We start from the raw sequence: 14,598 nt of genomic DNA, 5'->3' as shown, positions 1-14,598 counted from the left end.
ATTTCCTATCAACAGTCAGTCATTTCCTATCTAACAGTGGTTAAAAGAAACCAGCAAAGTAGTTCTTCTTGGGTCATTTTTGATGTGAATGAGAAATTACATATTTTGACATTTAGTTTTTGAGAATAAAAAACATGATCGAAACCATATGCTAGAATATAAAGGTTTCTCACATTTAGCTGATCTCATGGTGACGTTTTTAAAGATTCGGTTCACTCACTTACCCCTTGTGGTTTCTAGTCATGTAGATAGCTTAGTTTTTTCTGCAGAGGTTTTAAGATATCTGTATCTGGATTGTCCCAGATCTTTCCAATTTAAACAGGGACTATTTCTTCTGTAGAAGGTAATTTCAGGGAAAACTGCTGACAGTTAGGTCTGTGGATTATCTAGAACAATGGTAAGACATGCCCCTGGTCGAATTTCTGTGGTGAGCACCATAAACTAAATTCTATGTACCTCCATTGTATTGGAGCGAAGGTAGAAATCTCAGAGACAAATAACCTGAGAAAATAAAACCCAAACTATCTGCATGTCTACATACCACAGGAGGAGGAATTTGAGAAAATATTTGACATGTACACTACTATGATAGTTCAGCTGCACAAGCTCTTTGCATCAAACTAACCTAATGTCTGGCAGCACATTTTAAACATAAACGTTGTCACATAATTCTGTCATGGTGGAGGGATGCCCACATTTTCTGTTCACAAAACATAATCTGCCTTTAAGACTTCTCATTTTATGAAATTTTGTGAGACCGTTATGTGCTAAACTCTACAGCAAAAAACATGCAACTGTAGCGCAGCATGCAATTGTGTATACAGGAGAAAAGAAGGAATAAAGTGAGGGGGGAATTTATACACTTACCCAAACACTTACTTATTGTGATATTAAATACAGATAGGTGCATATTCTGAGCCAACTTAGATGACAGTTGCTGCTTTTTATTCTCTTGTGTGATCATATCGCCAGTAACATCGAAAAACACATTAATGTTAACGGTAAAACTATCGGGTCACGGCTTCAAGAGAGACGATGTTTCCCGAAAGTTTTAGAGTTAACGTACTTTTCTTTCTCTTTTTTCCTCAGCATGCCACTCAAACCATTCACCATTCAAACGGCAGCCACAAGCAAGAGTCACTAGATCAAGTGAGCGAGACTTCCAAACACATTGGCCTCGTTTCATCAACTGAAAGAATTTGTCTGAGCAAAGACACTAAAAGAAAAAACAATCAGTACAAATGTGTTGTATCATTTCACCAGCCAAAGCAGTCTTGATGTCGGCTGTATCACCAAACTAAACTGTAGAGTAGATGAACACAGAAACAAATAACAAAATACAGCTTGTATCCATTATCGAATCAACACCAACCATTCTATGCAAGGTTTTCTTACAGTATGGTTAAGGTTAGGTCATATTAAGTCTCAGTGATATCAGTAGAGCAAAGAAGTGCAGTAAAAACTTGATGAAAACATTTCTGATTATTTATAGAATGTTTCTGTTTTAAGCACAGTTTTAATATGAGTTTCTGCATTTTATTATGGCTTCCTACTATAAATCAGTACAATGCTCTACCGATACTTCCCTAACCCTCTACAGAACGACTGCATCCACCAACTCACCAACATAGCCCTTATGTGATGTACGATTTCATCACTTTCCATCACCAACACCATTGGTGCAACTCCAAATTAGTTCTAGAACCTTGTATGTCTTCTGAAATGTTCACAACAAGCATGTTTTTGAGCAATGTAATTAAACTCTGCAGCACTCCCTCCTTGGGTTTAGTTTTGTTGAACAAGTGCAATGCCAGTTGAAATTGGGTGGCACCAATTAACTGCAGTGAGAGACCTGAAATTGCAGGTCATAGCCCCACTTATAAGATAACTTTGGTGCAGAAGTGAGAAAGTAATCTAAAGCAACTACAGAAAATAACCCTAAATGTAAGGTTTTATGGGAAAAAAGACATATGTTGACATCTGATATCCAACAGTTCTGTATGCTTTGAAAGCCTAACATAGCAAAGTAGTCTGGACAGATATATTTGCCTATCTCTTTATGGAGTCTTGGCTGCTATGAACAGCAGAGAAGTTTAGTCATGACAAAGAGTACAGATAAGTTTATCATGCTAAGCAAAGGTTACAAGGACTACAATCAGATTTGACTCCGCTTTTCCATTTAATTCCAATTATCTAATCTGGTGAGGTGACAGCTCAAAACTCTTATAAACCAGCTACTTGGACCTCCATATGACTTTTGTTTTTGCTAATAATTGGAGACCATGAACAACATCAAGCAGAAAAAAGTGATATCTCTGAGTCATAGTTGTGTTTGAAGCAAGGTAAAGGAAACAAGAGAAAAGAAAAGACAGCATGAACTCTGAGACACGGGACAGTGAGGGAAAGGTGGGAGAGGGGCAGCAGTGTTCACATTGAGCTCGACACATTCCACACATACACTCACGCACACATATCCCTATGAGTGCACAACCTTTCTGCCACGCTCTCAGACACATACACACAACCCTCAAATGGCTGATAGGCCTACAACTTCTCTGTCTAAGGTCTGTGTTCCTGTATATGTCTGTAAATGCTGTGTTTTTGTTTACTGATACCAATGTAAGTCGAAGCAGGCCAGGAATAACCTAGCAGCCATGTCAAGTGCCAATTTGAAGATATTCTACTAGCAAAAATGAATTATTTCTAAATGTCTAATGGTGGAAGAAGGCAAATATTCATGTGATCCTTCATGGTTAAACTGCATTCAACACATTACACGTCAATGACACTGAGCCTGAGCTTTGATACATGACCACTGATTAGTGTTAGCACTGTCACTGAGTGGTAAGCTTTTACTATGAGCGAGTCAGTGTGCTCAGGACGCAGATCCTGTAATTACAGAGATTAGCCTTTTGTTAGTCAGATGGGCGAGGCTGAGCCATGGCAGCTAAGCATGTGTCTGACTGTGTGTGAAGCTGTGATCACTGGAAGTGACATGTTACCTGGCTATGACAAACAGCACACAACTGACACCCAAGTAAGCCAGCAGAATATACATCCAGATATCAGGCGAGAGGGGGTTGAGGAAGGAGAAGACCCCAGGGTTGGTCCCGTTGGGCTTGCGGTAAAGTATACTTATACCCAGCGTCATGAAGGGCTTGGAGAAGTCGATAACCTTCTCACGCACGTATGTGATGGCGAGGGGAGCCACTGCCAGATCAGCTCTCTGTCAACAGCAAACATAAAAGGGAAGAGAAATAGGCTATAAGTCACGGTCATAGGAAGCATTTAGAGACAATCAAATTAAGAAAACAGGGTCTTTACACACTGCACAATCTGTCCCAAGGCACTTAGCAAGAAATTTAAAGCCCTCTTTCTCTTTCCACCCATCAAGTATGCTCCCACTACTAAACTAAAATTTCACTCTCTGGAGCCTAAATCAAAGCTTTCATTTATTTTCGTTACCTACTTGCCAGACAAACCTGTTCCCAAAGAGCCTTGGCTAGCACTGCCCCAACTCCGGGCTATACGAAGGAGATAGGACCAAATTTATCACTTCTATTCAATTCAATTCAATTTTGTTTATTTGGTGCCAATTCATAACAGAAGTTATCTCATTACACTCCTACAGAGCAAGTCTAGACCATACTGTTTATAATATTATTTACAGGGACCCAACAAATCCCACCATGAGCAAGCACTTGGCGACAGTGACAAGGAAAAACTTCCTTTTAAGAGGCAGAAACCTCGAGCAGAACCAGACTCAATGGTGGGCGGCCACCTGCCACTGACAGAGAGAGAGAAAGAGAAAGAGGTTTTGAGAGAGAGAGTGGGGGGCAGGATGCTTCTAAGATGTTAAGTATACCTTAACACTTAAAACACAATACATATGTTTAGAAAGTATACTATTCAATAGGGAAAAAGACAATGGACAACGTTTAGTCAAACATTTTATTTATCTGGTGTACGTTTCATTCGTTTTCATTCATCTCAAATTTCAGCTTGGTATTCCAGAACCTGTGCTGTTACAATGGAGGTTGTAACAGCACAGGTTGGCCAGTTGGCCAGCACGTGGAGCAGAGGATGCAGTTGCCTGGTTCTGGGAGGCTAGCTCCAGGCCATTTTGTGGAGCCGAAGAGTCGAGGGCTGTGATCCACCACTGTTGCCTGGCTCTGATTCACCTGAATCATCATTAATAAAAAAAATAAAAATAAACTGTAACTATGTAAACCATGTAATCATTTAAATATAGCCTACAAAAAATCTTAGTAGCCTGGGCTATTAAATTCTTACCATTATCAGACACATGCCCGAACTTGACTCAAATCCAATGAGTGCAGCAATGAGCTGGCCTCCTCCAGTCTGCTTGCTGCTACGCCTAAGGGCAGTAACACGCTTTTTGGTGGCAGTTTGAGGTCTGACCATTTTTTCTTCACCTAAATGTAAAGAACTACAACATAAGCTATCATGTTATTACTATTATATATTAAGCTATGGGCATCATATATGTTTAAATAAAATATTCAAACCTCAGCTGGAGTTCTGCTGTCCACGGCAATGCTGTTGACCACATCTGGGAGTTTTTTCCATATGGCAATCTTCTGTGTCCCTTTAATGCCACTTTTCAGGCTGGCAAACAGAATTACTTTATTTGATTCTACAAGTGTCTCAGACAAGTCCCTCTTTTTGGCCGTGTTTGGCGTCTCCACGTCGTAAACTCCAGGGACGAGGCCTCTAAACCGATAATATTTAAGGGCGTAAAATTTAAATGACGATTGTTTTCAGCCGTCACATTTATCAACGAGATCATTCTTACGCTGTGATTGGTGAGATACGATCGTTTCATAAATCACACGTGAACCTTGTTGTAATGGCAAGGGCCTATGTGTGTAAGAGCCAAGTACCAAGTACACGACTGTAAAAGGTAAAACATGATGCTTTGGCATAATATTATGCAGGATTCAATTAAGAAATGGTACTCCCAAAAACAGACCTACATGAAACTACAGTCCTAAGGGCAACACACACAGGCATAATCAAGACCTCATGTCAAGATGTTCTGTAATGATGTCGTGTCAAGATACACCCCTTTTCCAAAAAACTGAAATTGTATCACATTCACTGACTGCACTGGCACATCCTGGCTACTGTGCCATGACTATTTCAGTACAGCACGTCCAGTGTGTGCAGTGGGTGTCAAATCATTCAACACATGGGTGTTTTTCCCATTAGTGCTCAATGGTACAATTGCTCAGCAAGCGCTTAGTGATATAGTGACATCTTCACCAAAAACCCTAAAAAATAGTAGACATTTTAGTAAGAGCTTTCATCAACCTAGAAAGAACAAACATTGATTTTAAGGACATACCTCTCCTGCCCTGTTGTCTCTTATAGCAACTACTAACTGTTTCAAACACATTTTGAAACATATTTAAGGGATAAGACTCAATCCATAGTTGCAAACTGTTGGTCAGAAAACTCTTACAGCTTCAGTGAATTTGTTTTGGTTGCCACTCTTGTTTCCAAGCAGACTGGAAATAACTAACTATTTGAAAGCCTGAAAATACTTCTGACATTGACACTGTGGGCAGTTAATGAGGGTGAAACCTGACCTCACAAGCCTAGGTTTTTGTTTGTCTTTTAGTATCAGTGTAATTGCAATTCTGGGGACCTATATTCCTTTTCCACTGCAAGAACTTAACAACCCACAACCAATAACATGAACTTTTAAGAACCTTGTGAGGCTTTGATACTAAATTCTTAATTGCATTGCCACTGTATTTTACAATTTTGTTTTTGTAGTGAAGTAAGTGATTATCTGTCAGACAACTCGCACCACTTTGTAGTTTCATTTCTAACCTCTGATTCTGCAATACCAAAGTTTAGTTCCAGGATCTCTTCACCAAACCAGCCCAAGAACAGTGGAACCAAAAGCAGAATCTGGGACAATTCCTACAACTTAGGTTAAGTTTTGTCAAGAGTAAGGGTTAATGTTTTGTTAAGGTCCTTCAGTGGAAAAAGGTTTGCTTACAGAATTAGTTTCTAGTCTGAACACAGGCAGCTGTTTGTACCACATACTCTGATATTTAATGAGAATGAACATAAAATTTCTATAGAGTTATTTATAATATGGCATAATCCCTTGTTTGGCAAGCACAGAAGTCGTGCCTTAGAGATATAGAGAAGGGATGTAGAGAGCCTGCCCAGGAAAGTCACGTTACCGTATCTGGGGTAAAAACCATGTTGTGCTGTTGACAGTTAATAAATCTCGGGCTACCTTGTGACTATAAATGCTAAACATTCACAGCAAGGTCAAGTGGTTCATTTCTCAAAGATATATCCTTTTTGTCTTATGAAGGTTGCCATATATCACTCTAGGATGAACTGACTGAGCTCACTGCTCAAAGCTGTGATACATGAAAAGTCTTGCTGATATCAGGCATTTCTGAATATATCCAAACTACTCTAACACAACCCTACACAGTGTAAATACATCAGGATATGTTTACTCCACTTTAAGCATTAGACAGACCAAAGATTATTTAGCTAAATTCCTTTGACAGGACGTTTCCAACTTGTTCAGCTCAATTCAGCATTTCTTCCTCAACTGAACTTCTTCTCTGTGAGTCCACACTCGCAAGTCTTCTAAGGGCCTGTCTGCTGCAATCACCATCTGTCTAAGTCAAGCTGAACCCTGCGCAAAGAAGTGGGGCAAACCCATGCTGAACATCATCTTGCATCTGTCACAACGGCCAATCACTGCACTGATCAAGCGCAGAAGCAGAAGACAAGTCTGGAGGAGTTAAGGGAAACTTGACCCCTCGTGGGTACTGCTTCTAATCGGTCAGATATTGACTAGTGGCCGTGCAGCGCCTTATATTTTTCTGCCCATGCAGTTTATCCTAACTGGGACTTTGTTGGGTGATCTACACTGTGAGCAGACTGTATGTGCTTGTGTGTGTTTTAATAAGCTCTGTAGGGGAAACAAGTCACAACAGAATCTATGCTCTCCTCGCATCACTGTACTCTGAAATAATGGTAGATGTTACCTCCCTCTTCTTTCCTTTTCATTTTCTTTCCTTCTTAGTGTGTCTCAGTGTAATTCTCCTCCTCATTACATCATATTCTTGGTCATTTACAACTAAACATTTAGATGGTAATATATGTTGATATGACAGTTTAGACTAATATTTAAACAAGTCATGGAACTAGCACCAAAATAAAATGAAAAAAATGAAAGCACATCCTTGGCACATCAGTAAAATCTGTTCTTAACATACAACAGGAGAGCATACTCGAGGTGAAGGGACAAAAAATTGTGAGAAGATCCCAAGGAGACATCTGTTCGCAATCTATATAGTACTCTAGTTTTTTGGGCTCCTGTATTTAATGCTTCTATTTTGGTAGTTTTCGCTGTGAGACCTCCCTGCATTGGATCAATAAAGCTCATCTTATATTTGAATTGCTTGTTTTGTATGACCAGCCGTCCAAAACCCAAAGATGTGTTTGGCAATTTGCTTAATCAATTACTTCAACATTATATGGCTATCTAAGTTATTGACCGTTAATTTACGGATGACTGCTTTTGCATTCCCTCACAATACTTTTCTTCTTCCATTCCTTCAGAGCCATATGTCTACTTCCGCTCAACTGCTCCCTGCGCAACACAACAGTATATCAGCTCATTGAATTTTACTTTGAACTGGGCATTAAGTCCGTGGATATTGTACTAGTGCTCAATAGGCCTGCATGGTTACATAATTATGTAAAATGAAAGTAAACTTAAACGAATTCTTAGATCGAGAGGTCTCTCCAGAAGAACGCAGTACGGCACTTTGCAGGATGCTGTCGGTTTCATCCGTGAACAGTTACTGTACACAGAGGGGTTTCACTGAGGAAAAGGAGACGTCTCCAGAGGCGGAATTACAGATGTGCAGTTGAATCTACCTCATAAAAAAGCAACAAACAAGAAGGCGACTGAAATGCTGCAAACAGAGTCTGTGGTTCTGGCACAGAGAGAGCAGACAGCGCTGAACCACCTGCAGAGACACTTCAGGAATGCAGAGAAGTTGGAAAGCTTTGTGCGTTTTTGCACAGGGTCCTCTGTTCTTCACACAAAACAAATCAAAGTAACCTTCAGTGCTGAAACAGGTTTTGGTAGAAGGCCTGTTGCTGTGAGTGTGGAGCAATAACTGATGTTTCTTATACAGACAGCTCCTACCCAGAAGTTTGATAATGTTCCATCTGATAATGTCTTTGCATTGGACATCATATAAGGTGAGGTGTCCATAAACAATGCTAAATGCATTAACTTGAGACTCTCCACACTACCTTCCATTACAAATAGACATACGGCTCAGAAAGAATGAAGAAAGAAAAGTATTGCGCGGGAATGCAAAACTTATTATGAGGGAACGCAAAAGTAGTCCTCAAAAAATTCTCGCTGTGACCTTTAGGGGGCTCCTTATTCATTTGTTTGTCACTCAACTAATAGATTAATTGAATAATTGTTTCAGCACTACAACAAACAAACAAAATCTTATGAAGTGGACGGAAGAAAGGCATTTGTTGTCTGTTTTTGATCTGTTGTGGCAGGAAAGTTTGGACGGGATTTAGACAGGATGTGACAGTCTCTTTTAGTTTAATGAAGTTTAATGCAGTTTATGACCAAAAATTGCTGTAATAGACATCAAACATTTTTTAAAACCCAAAACAGTTGCTTTCACTGTCAGTTTATAATTTGTACTTAAACATGCTGCTTTTGTTCCACTCTGCTTGCTGACAATGCTGTATATGTTAAAGGATAATGACGGTTTAGTAGGTTTGGTCATCACTTCTACCAGTAATAATAATATTTTCTCCCCAAGCTAATTGCTGAGATCTCGAAAGACGACAATATCAAACAAAAAAGAAGTCAGATGGAGGAAGAAACACAACAACTCAGATGATCAGACAGGTTGGGAACAAACCCCCAGTTAACTTAGTTAACTTTCTTGGAAGAGAAAAGAAAGGCGAACTTTGTCGCAGTTTACAGGCCAACTTCCTGCTTCAACTTTGACCCACTGTACTTACTGTAGTTATGCGCAAACACATGCTATGTCCCAAATCCATACTACATATTAATTGTATACAGCATGTACTTTACTAATCTTTACTACTACACACTGACTAAGGGCTGTCCACCCAGCTACACCTTTTGCTATTCGTCCATAGAGGGAAAGAAGGGCCGAGCGACAGCTGCAATCTGCAGAGACAGTGAAGGGCAGGGATGTGGAAGTAGGCACATTTCATGCCTACAACGCTACTTCTAATTCTCATCCTCGTTTCCTTGCAGTGTATAGAGAAGTCCTAAATTATCTGTCTTCTCTTTTTTTATGGAATTCTCAGACCTACTGTCTGTCAATCACACAAGCTATTTTACCTGCATTTTAATTGGTGATTTTAACATGTTGATAATCTGTCAGATTCCAGAGCCAGAGAGTTTTTAGAATTGTTGAATTTATATATATTCTGTCGTTTAGGTATGAGGACGTGTTGATTATAACGCTCTCTCTTAACGCTTGCTGGTCTACTTAGGAATACAATAAATCAGCTATAATTAATTCAAACTCTGCTGCACGAGTGCTGACTAAGACCAAAAGGAGAGCACACATTACGCCTATTTCAAAGTCTTTAGACTGGTTACCTGTTAGTTTTCGTATTGATTTAAAATTTAAAAGGCACTACATGGCCTTGCACCAGACTACCTGAGAAATGCTTTGGTTTATGAACCTGGAAGGCCCTTCAGATCCTCTGGTTCTTCCACATAGCAGATCAAAAACATTTGGAGATGCTGCGTTCAGCCACTGCGATCCAAGTCGCTGGAACAGCCTTCCAGAGGAAATATTGATATTTTTAAACATAAACTAAAAACCCATTTATTTAATCTGGCTTTTATGTAGTGTTTAGTGTGTATAATTTGATTTTATTATTTATAGTTATTTTATCATCGTTATTTATTTTATTCTATTTTGTTCTATCAACATTTTACTGTTTTACTATAATCACTTTAATTTATGTAGTATTTCCTAATTGATTTTTATTGTTATTATTTGTATTATCGTCTATTATTTGTTTATTAAGTTTTTTTTGTTTTGTTTTGGTGTGCATTAGTCTAAATTCATTTTTAACATTCTAGGTTTTGTAAATGGCTTGTAAAGCACTGTGAATTGCCTTTAATGTCTGAAAAATGCTATATAAATAAAGTATACTTATATATAATTCTTTTTTTGCCGTTAGAATACAAGAAATCAATATTCCGTTTTATACCAACAGGAAATAGAACTGCCACTTTAGATTGCCATTGCCAGTTCAACTTCACAAATAAAAGCAAAATGGTTTTCTTTTTTTTGTTTGTTATCTGGGATCTTTATGTAGATGTCTCACCACCATTTGCAATTTATTTAAGTGTTTTGCAGCTCTTCCATTTCTTCTCTGCATTGTGGGAAAACAGTGTACATCAACAGCACACTCAAAAATCAAGTGGTTTTTAGTCTGCATACTGAACTATAGCGTGCACTTAACTTTGTCACTTTTCCATGTGAACATACTACATAAAATTCACCTGCAATTAGTATGTAGTAGGGAACTGGTGCACAGCTTCAGTTTTCCCATGCAGTGATGGGTTGGTGATACTGACATTTCAGGTATGCTTACTTTCAGTTTTACCTCCAAATAAAGTGTTTTAGGTAATCTGGATAAACTGGTGTTTCTAACCTGTCTGATCCTCTGACTGCTAGTGTTTCTTGCTGTGGGTCTCCACTGTAGCGATGATGCAGTGTTCCCAATTTTCAGAGGTTAACGTGATGTGTACAGTGTTATCATAACTAAAAGAACCACTGGTCAAAACTATGACAATAAGACCCAAGTTTTATAAACCGGCATGATCCTCTAGGAATACTGTATGTGTAAGTTGATATCTGTTTGCTGGGATCACATTCATGCACCGTTTTTAATAATGATGTTTAGAGACTCACATGGTCCATTAGCTCCTTGACCATGCCGTTCCACTGGCCTGTGTTCTCATCCTGGGCACCGTATTTCCCATCTTCCACCAGGCGAACCTCGTAAGTGAAGCCGAGGATGTTGGCCAGCTCTCTCAGCAAGTCTATGCAGTAGCCCTCAAAGCGGTCGTTCCCGTACAGCGGCTTGTCAGACTTCTTGAACATCACATATGGCTCTTCCTGTCAGGTAAAATAGTGGAAGAGGGATGAGTCTCCGCAGCACTTGGCATCTTTTACCTACTGATAAGGCCTATCTGAGAGGGTGCCTGATGTGTGAGATAGGCTTTGAGCCGTGGAAGCCCAGACATACACTGGCTGGGCTAGTGAAGCATGTTTAAAGCTGCTGTGTTTGTGTGTGTGCTTGCCAGCAGTCCCAGTCCTGTGATGTGAGGTAGGGTGGGTGCAAACTGAGGCATGACCATAATAAGAGATAATCCCCCATATCAATGACTCTGTGCTCCTCTCAGGCTCAGCAGGCTGGCTTCGGATGCTGATAGACAAAAAGAGAGAGCAAGAGTCGGCGCATCAGCTCTGTTCACACAAACAGCTGGGGAAATTACTAACGTCTTTTTATTGCTTCTCTTCTCCCTTCCGAGCAACTCCTCCACCGTGTCCTTTTCCTCTCTTTCCTCCTCACTTCACTCCCTGTTTCCTCCCCCTGCTTCCTCCCCTCTATGCCTCTGCTCCACGCACCATCTGTCTTCGTTAGCCTGAGACGCTCGTTCTCACCGCACGTCCCTCATTTCTATGACTCCTTTGTCTCTCTCAGACAAATAAATCCAAAAATATATGTCAGGCAGGTGTTGTTTATAATATAACTGTGCCATGGCAGAAAAAAAAATCATTAAAGATTGCTAACAGCTTTGACATTTTTCACTGGCTGGAGTTTTAGCAGTACACAGGCTGCAAGATATTTGCATGAGGGGGAAAAACAAACAGTTTGTTCCTTTCACTAGTAGTGGCAGGCCAAACAAAAGCTGTTTTAGTAGTATATCAAAAATTGGCCTTGTAATAGCGATAGTAGACAAATGTTGAGGATAATGATTTCACTGCACAGTACTGTGAGGAAAGAATTAGATTATGGAGCAAAAAGGTACAACATGACAGTTTTCTTAATAGATCAAATTAAAAGCATATCCTTGTGACCCCGCTATGCTACTTTTCTCCATAATATATTATTAATCCCTAATATTTTTATGTAATATTTTTTTCTTTCTCACAAAAAAACATTTGAAATCCATGTACAGTATCACATATGTTTATATATCATCTGAATATTCATCACATGTGAAATATCCAAAACCCACAAATGCCTGTGTGGTGTAAAAGTGTAAATATATGAAATGCATAAAAATGTAACATGTAAAAAGCACCTTCATATGTGATATTACGTGCAGAACTTTTGTCCCTTACCAAAAAGTTCATATAATATTGGTGTTTTCACATGTGATGTCTAACATTTCACATGTGAAATGTTTAAAAAACATGTGCCCATGTAATCACATGTTAAATGCTGTTTCAGAATCAGAATCAGAATCAGAAACACATCTTATATCATGTGTGGAATTTTTGCCCATTACAAAAGCACATGTGGAATTGTGTTCACATGTGAAATATTACATTTGTAATGTGAAATATTTAAAAAGAGACAAACCTATATTAACCATTACCTATATTATGTATGTTTTCATCATATGTGACCTACATACCACATATGCCTATATGAGAATTTATCATGTTAAACTTTGTTTCATATAGATATTACATGTAAAGTGTGTCCCTAACAAAAAAGCACATGTGAAATTGATGTTGCTGCATGTGAAATATTTAAAAAGCCACATATATAGTCTACTGTATATCATGTATATCTATCATGTACATTTATACCATGTATCATGTCAATTTATCACATGCTGTGAAATGCTGGTCCCTGAGAAAAACTGAACATGTAAAATTGGTTTTCACAGGTGATATCCTGCATTTCACATGTGAAGTATTTGAAAACCACATGTGCTTATATCATGTGAATTTATTACACAAATATTGTTTCACATGTGATATTACATGTGAAATTTGTGTCCCTTACAAAAAATCACTTTTTAAACTGATGTTTTCACGTGTAAACTGTGCATTTATCATGTGAATGACACATGTAATTTCCATTTTTTACCCCTACAAGACCAAGACAATGGTTCAATTATAGCTAACTGTTTATTCATGGTGAAAACTACAGTCATTATTTGTACTACTTGCAATCACCATCATGACTTCACCATCTTGGTGTGGTCACTTGTAATTTGTAACAACACAAATCTTTCCAGTCACTGCCTTCCAGCCTAAATAAAAACAGGAACTGCAAGCATCACTTTTATCATTGCTGACACAGCTCAGTAAATAATCTCCTTATAGTTATATCTCCTGTAGCTGGTGTGCTGAATCATTAGACCTCAGAAGCTGCATGACTGCAAGGATACTGATGTAATATTGATGAAAGAGCAGAAAACACTGTTCACTTACAGATCAATACCAGAGCACCTGCAATGTCAAGACATTCAGTACAAACAGAAAAACACACCAGTATTTGTTTGTTCAGGAATGTAGTGGTGAAATGTACATATACACCCATAACCTCTTATGCTGGTATTAAAAATAGGCACACATACTGGACCTAACTACCATTGAAATACGTAAGATGGTAGGCAGCAGTGTGTTGTGCAGGTGATGTGTATACTACAGTTTGTTTATTTTCCTACACATTCATTGCAACATCTAACTATCCAAGGTAGGAGCAGCGTTTTCATTTCTTCCCATCGCCATGGTAACTGAGACACTGCTTCAGTGGTGATGAGCATGCCAGTGTTTTTAAATCCACACAGGTACCCAGGGACTTTCATTACTGTGTGCAGCAGGACAACACTCACCGGTACTGTCGCTATTAGAGTCTAGGGGCTGTCGTGTTTATGTTTTCATTTTCAAATATGCTAACTTTAGGGTTATTTATCACACTTGAGTCCTGCTATGAGAAGAGTGGGTGAAAAGTGAAACCTCCTAAGTCAAATTCATTACTGCAATTTCCTCTGCTTGTTTTTTGTTACTTTAGAGATACAGTACAAATTGTGAATCAAAGCCTTTGGTTCCAAACCGTACCTCATCCAATTTGTAGATGTTGCTATGGGAAAAAACATGGACTTTTTATATTTATAGTTGTGCGTTAAAGGTTTACGGCACCAACGGACTGTGATTGTTGAGAGTGAAGACAACATGAAGCAACTTGAAGAAAGGCTCAGTAATCTCCTTTTCAGTAACACACATCTAACAAAGACATCTCCTTCTGCTCATCACGACCCCTGCTACAGCTCGACTGCCGTTGACCCCTTGTCTCAAGCGTAAACCCGGTGTTACATCTAACTGACTTCTGCCAGCTTTTAGCATCTGACAGAGTTGTTGACTCTGCTGAACAGTTATTTTTAATTGAATGTCTTCGGCCCTCTTCACATAATCATTGGTAGAACTGCCACTGTTTTCCTGTTGAGACAGCGAAGTAGCCAAACCTCAT

General features: G+C 39.0%; 1 protein-coding gene across 4 annotated transcripts in view; it reads right to left on the bottom strand.

Moving 5' to 3' along the window:
* Nucleotides 1-14,598, bottom strand: part of grik2 (glutamate receptor, ionotropic, kainate 2) — a 342,363-nt gene that overhangs the window by 78,205 nt on the left and 249,560 nt on the right. For all 4 annotated transcript variants that reach the window (XM_044207865.1, XM_044207861.1, XM_044207863.1 and 1 more), the window contains 2 exons: nt 11,016-11,222; nt 3,003-3,226 (listed from right to left, as the gene is read on the bottom strand). In XM_044207865.1, coding sequence (XP_044063800.1) covers nt 3,003-3,226; nt 11,016-11,222 — 431 coding nt within the window. The remainder of the gene's footprint in view (nt 1-3,002; nt 3,227-11,015; nt 11,223-14,598) is intronic.

The sequence above is a fragment of the Siniperca chuatsi genome, linkage group LG9, assembly GCF_020085105.1.
Source record: "Siniperca chuatsi isolate FFG_IHB_CAS linkage group LG9, ASM2008510v1, whole genome shotgun sequence".
NCBI classification, from domain to species: domain Eukaryota; kingdom Metazoa; phylum Chordata; class Actinopteri; order Centrarchiformes; family Sinipercidae; genus Siniperca; species Siniperca chuatsi.
This window is presented reverse-complemented; position numbering and strand designations above follow the sequence as displayed.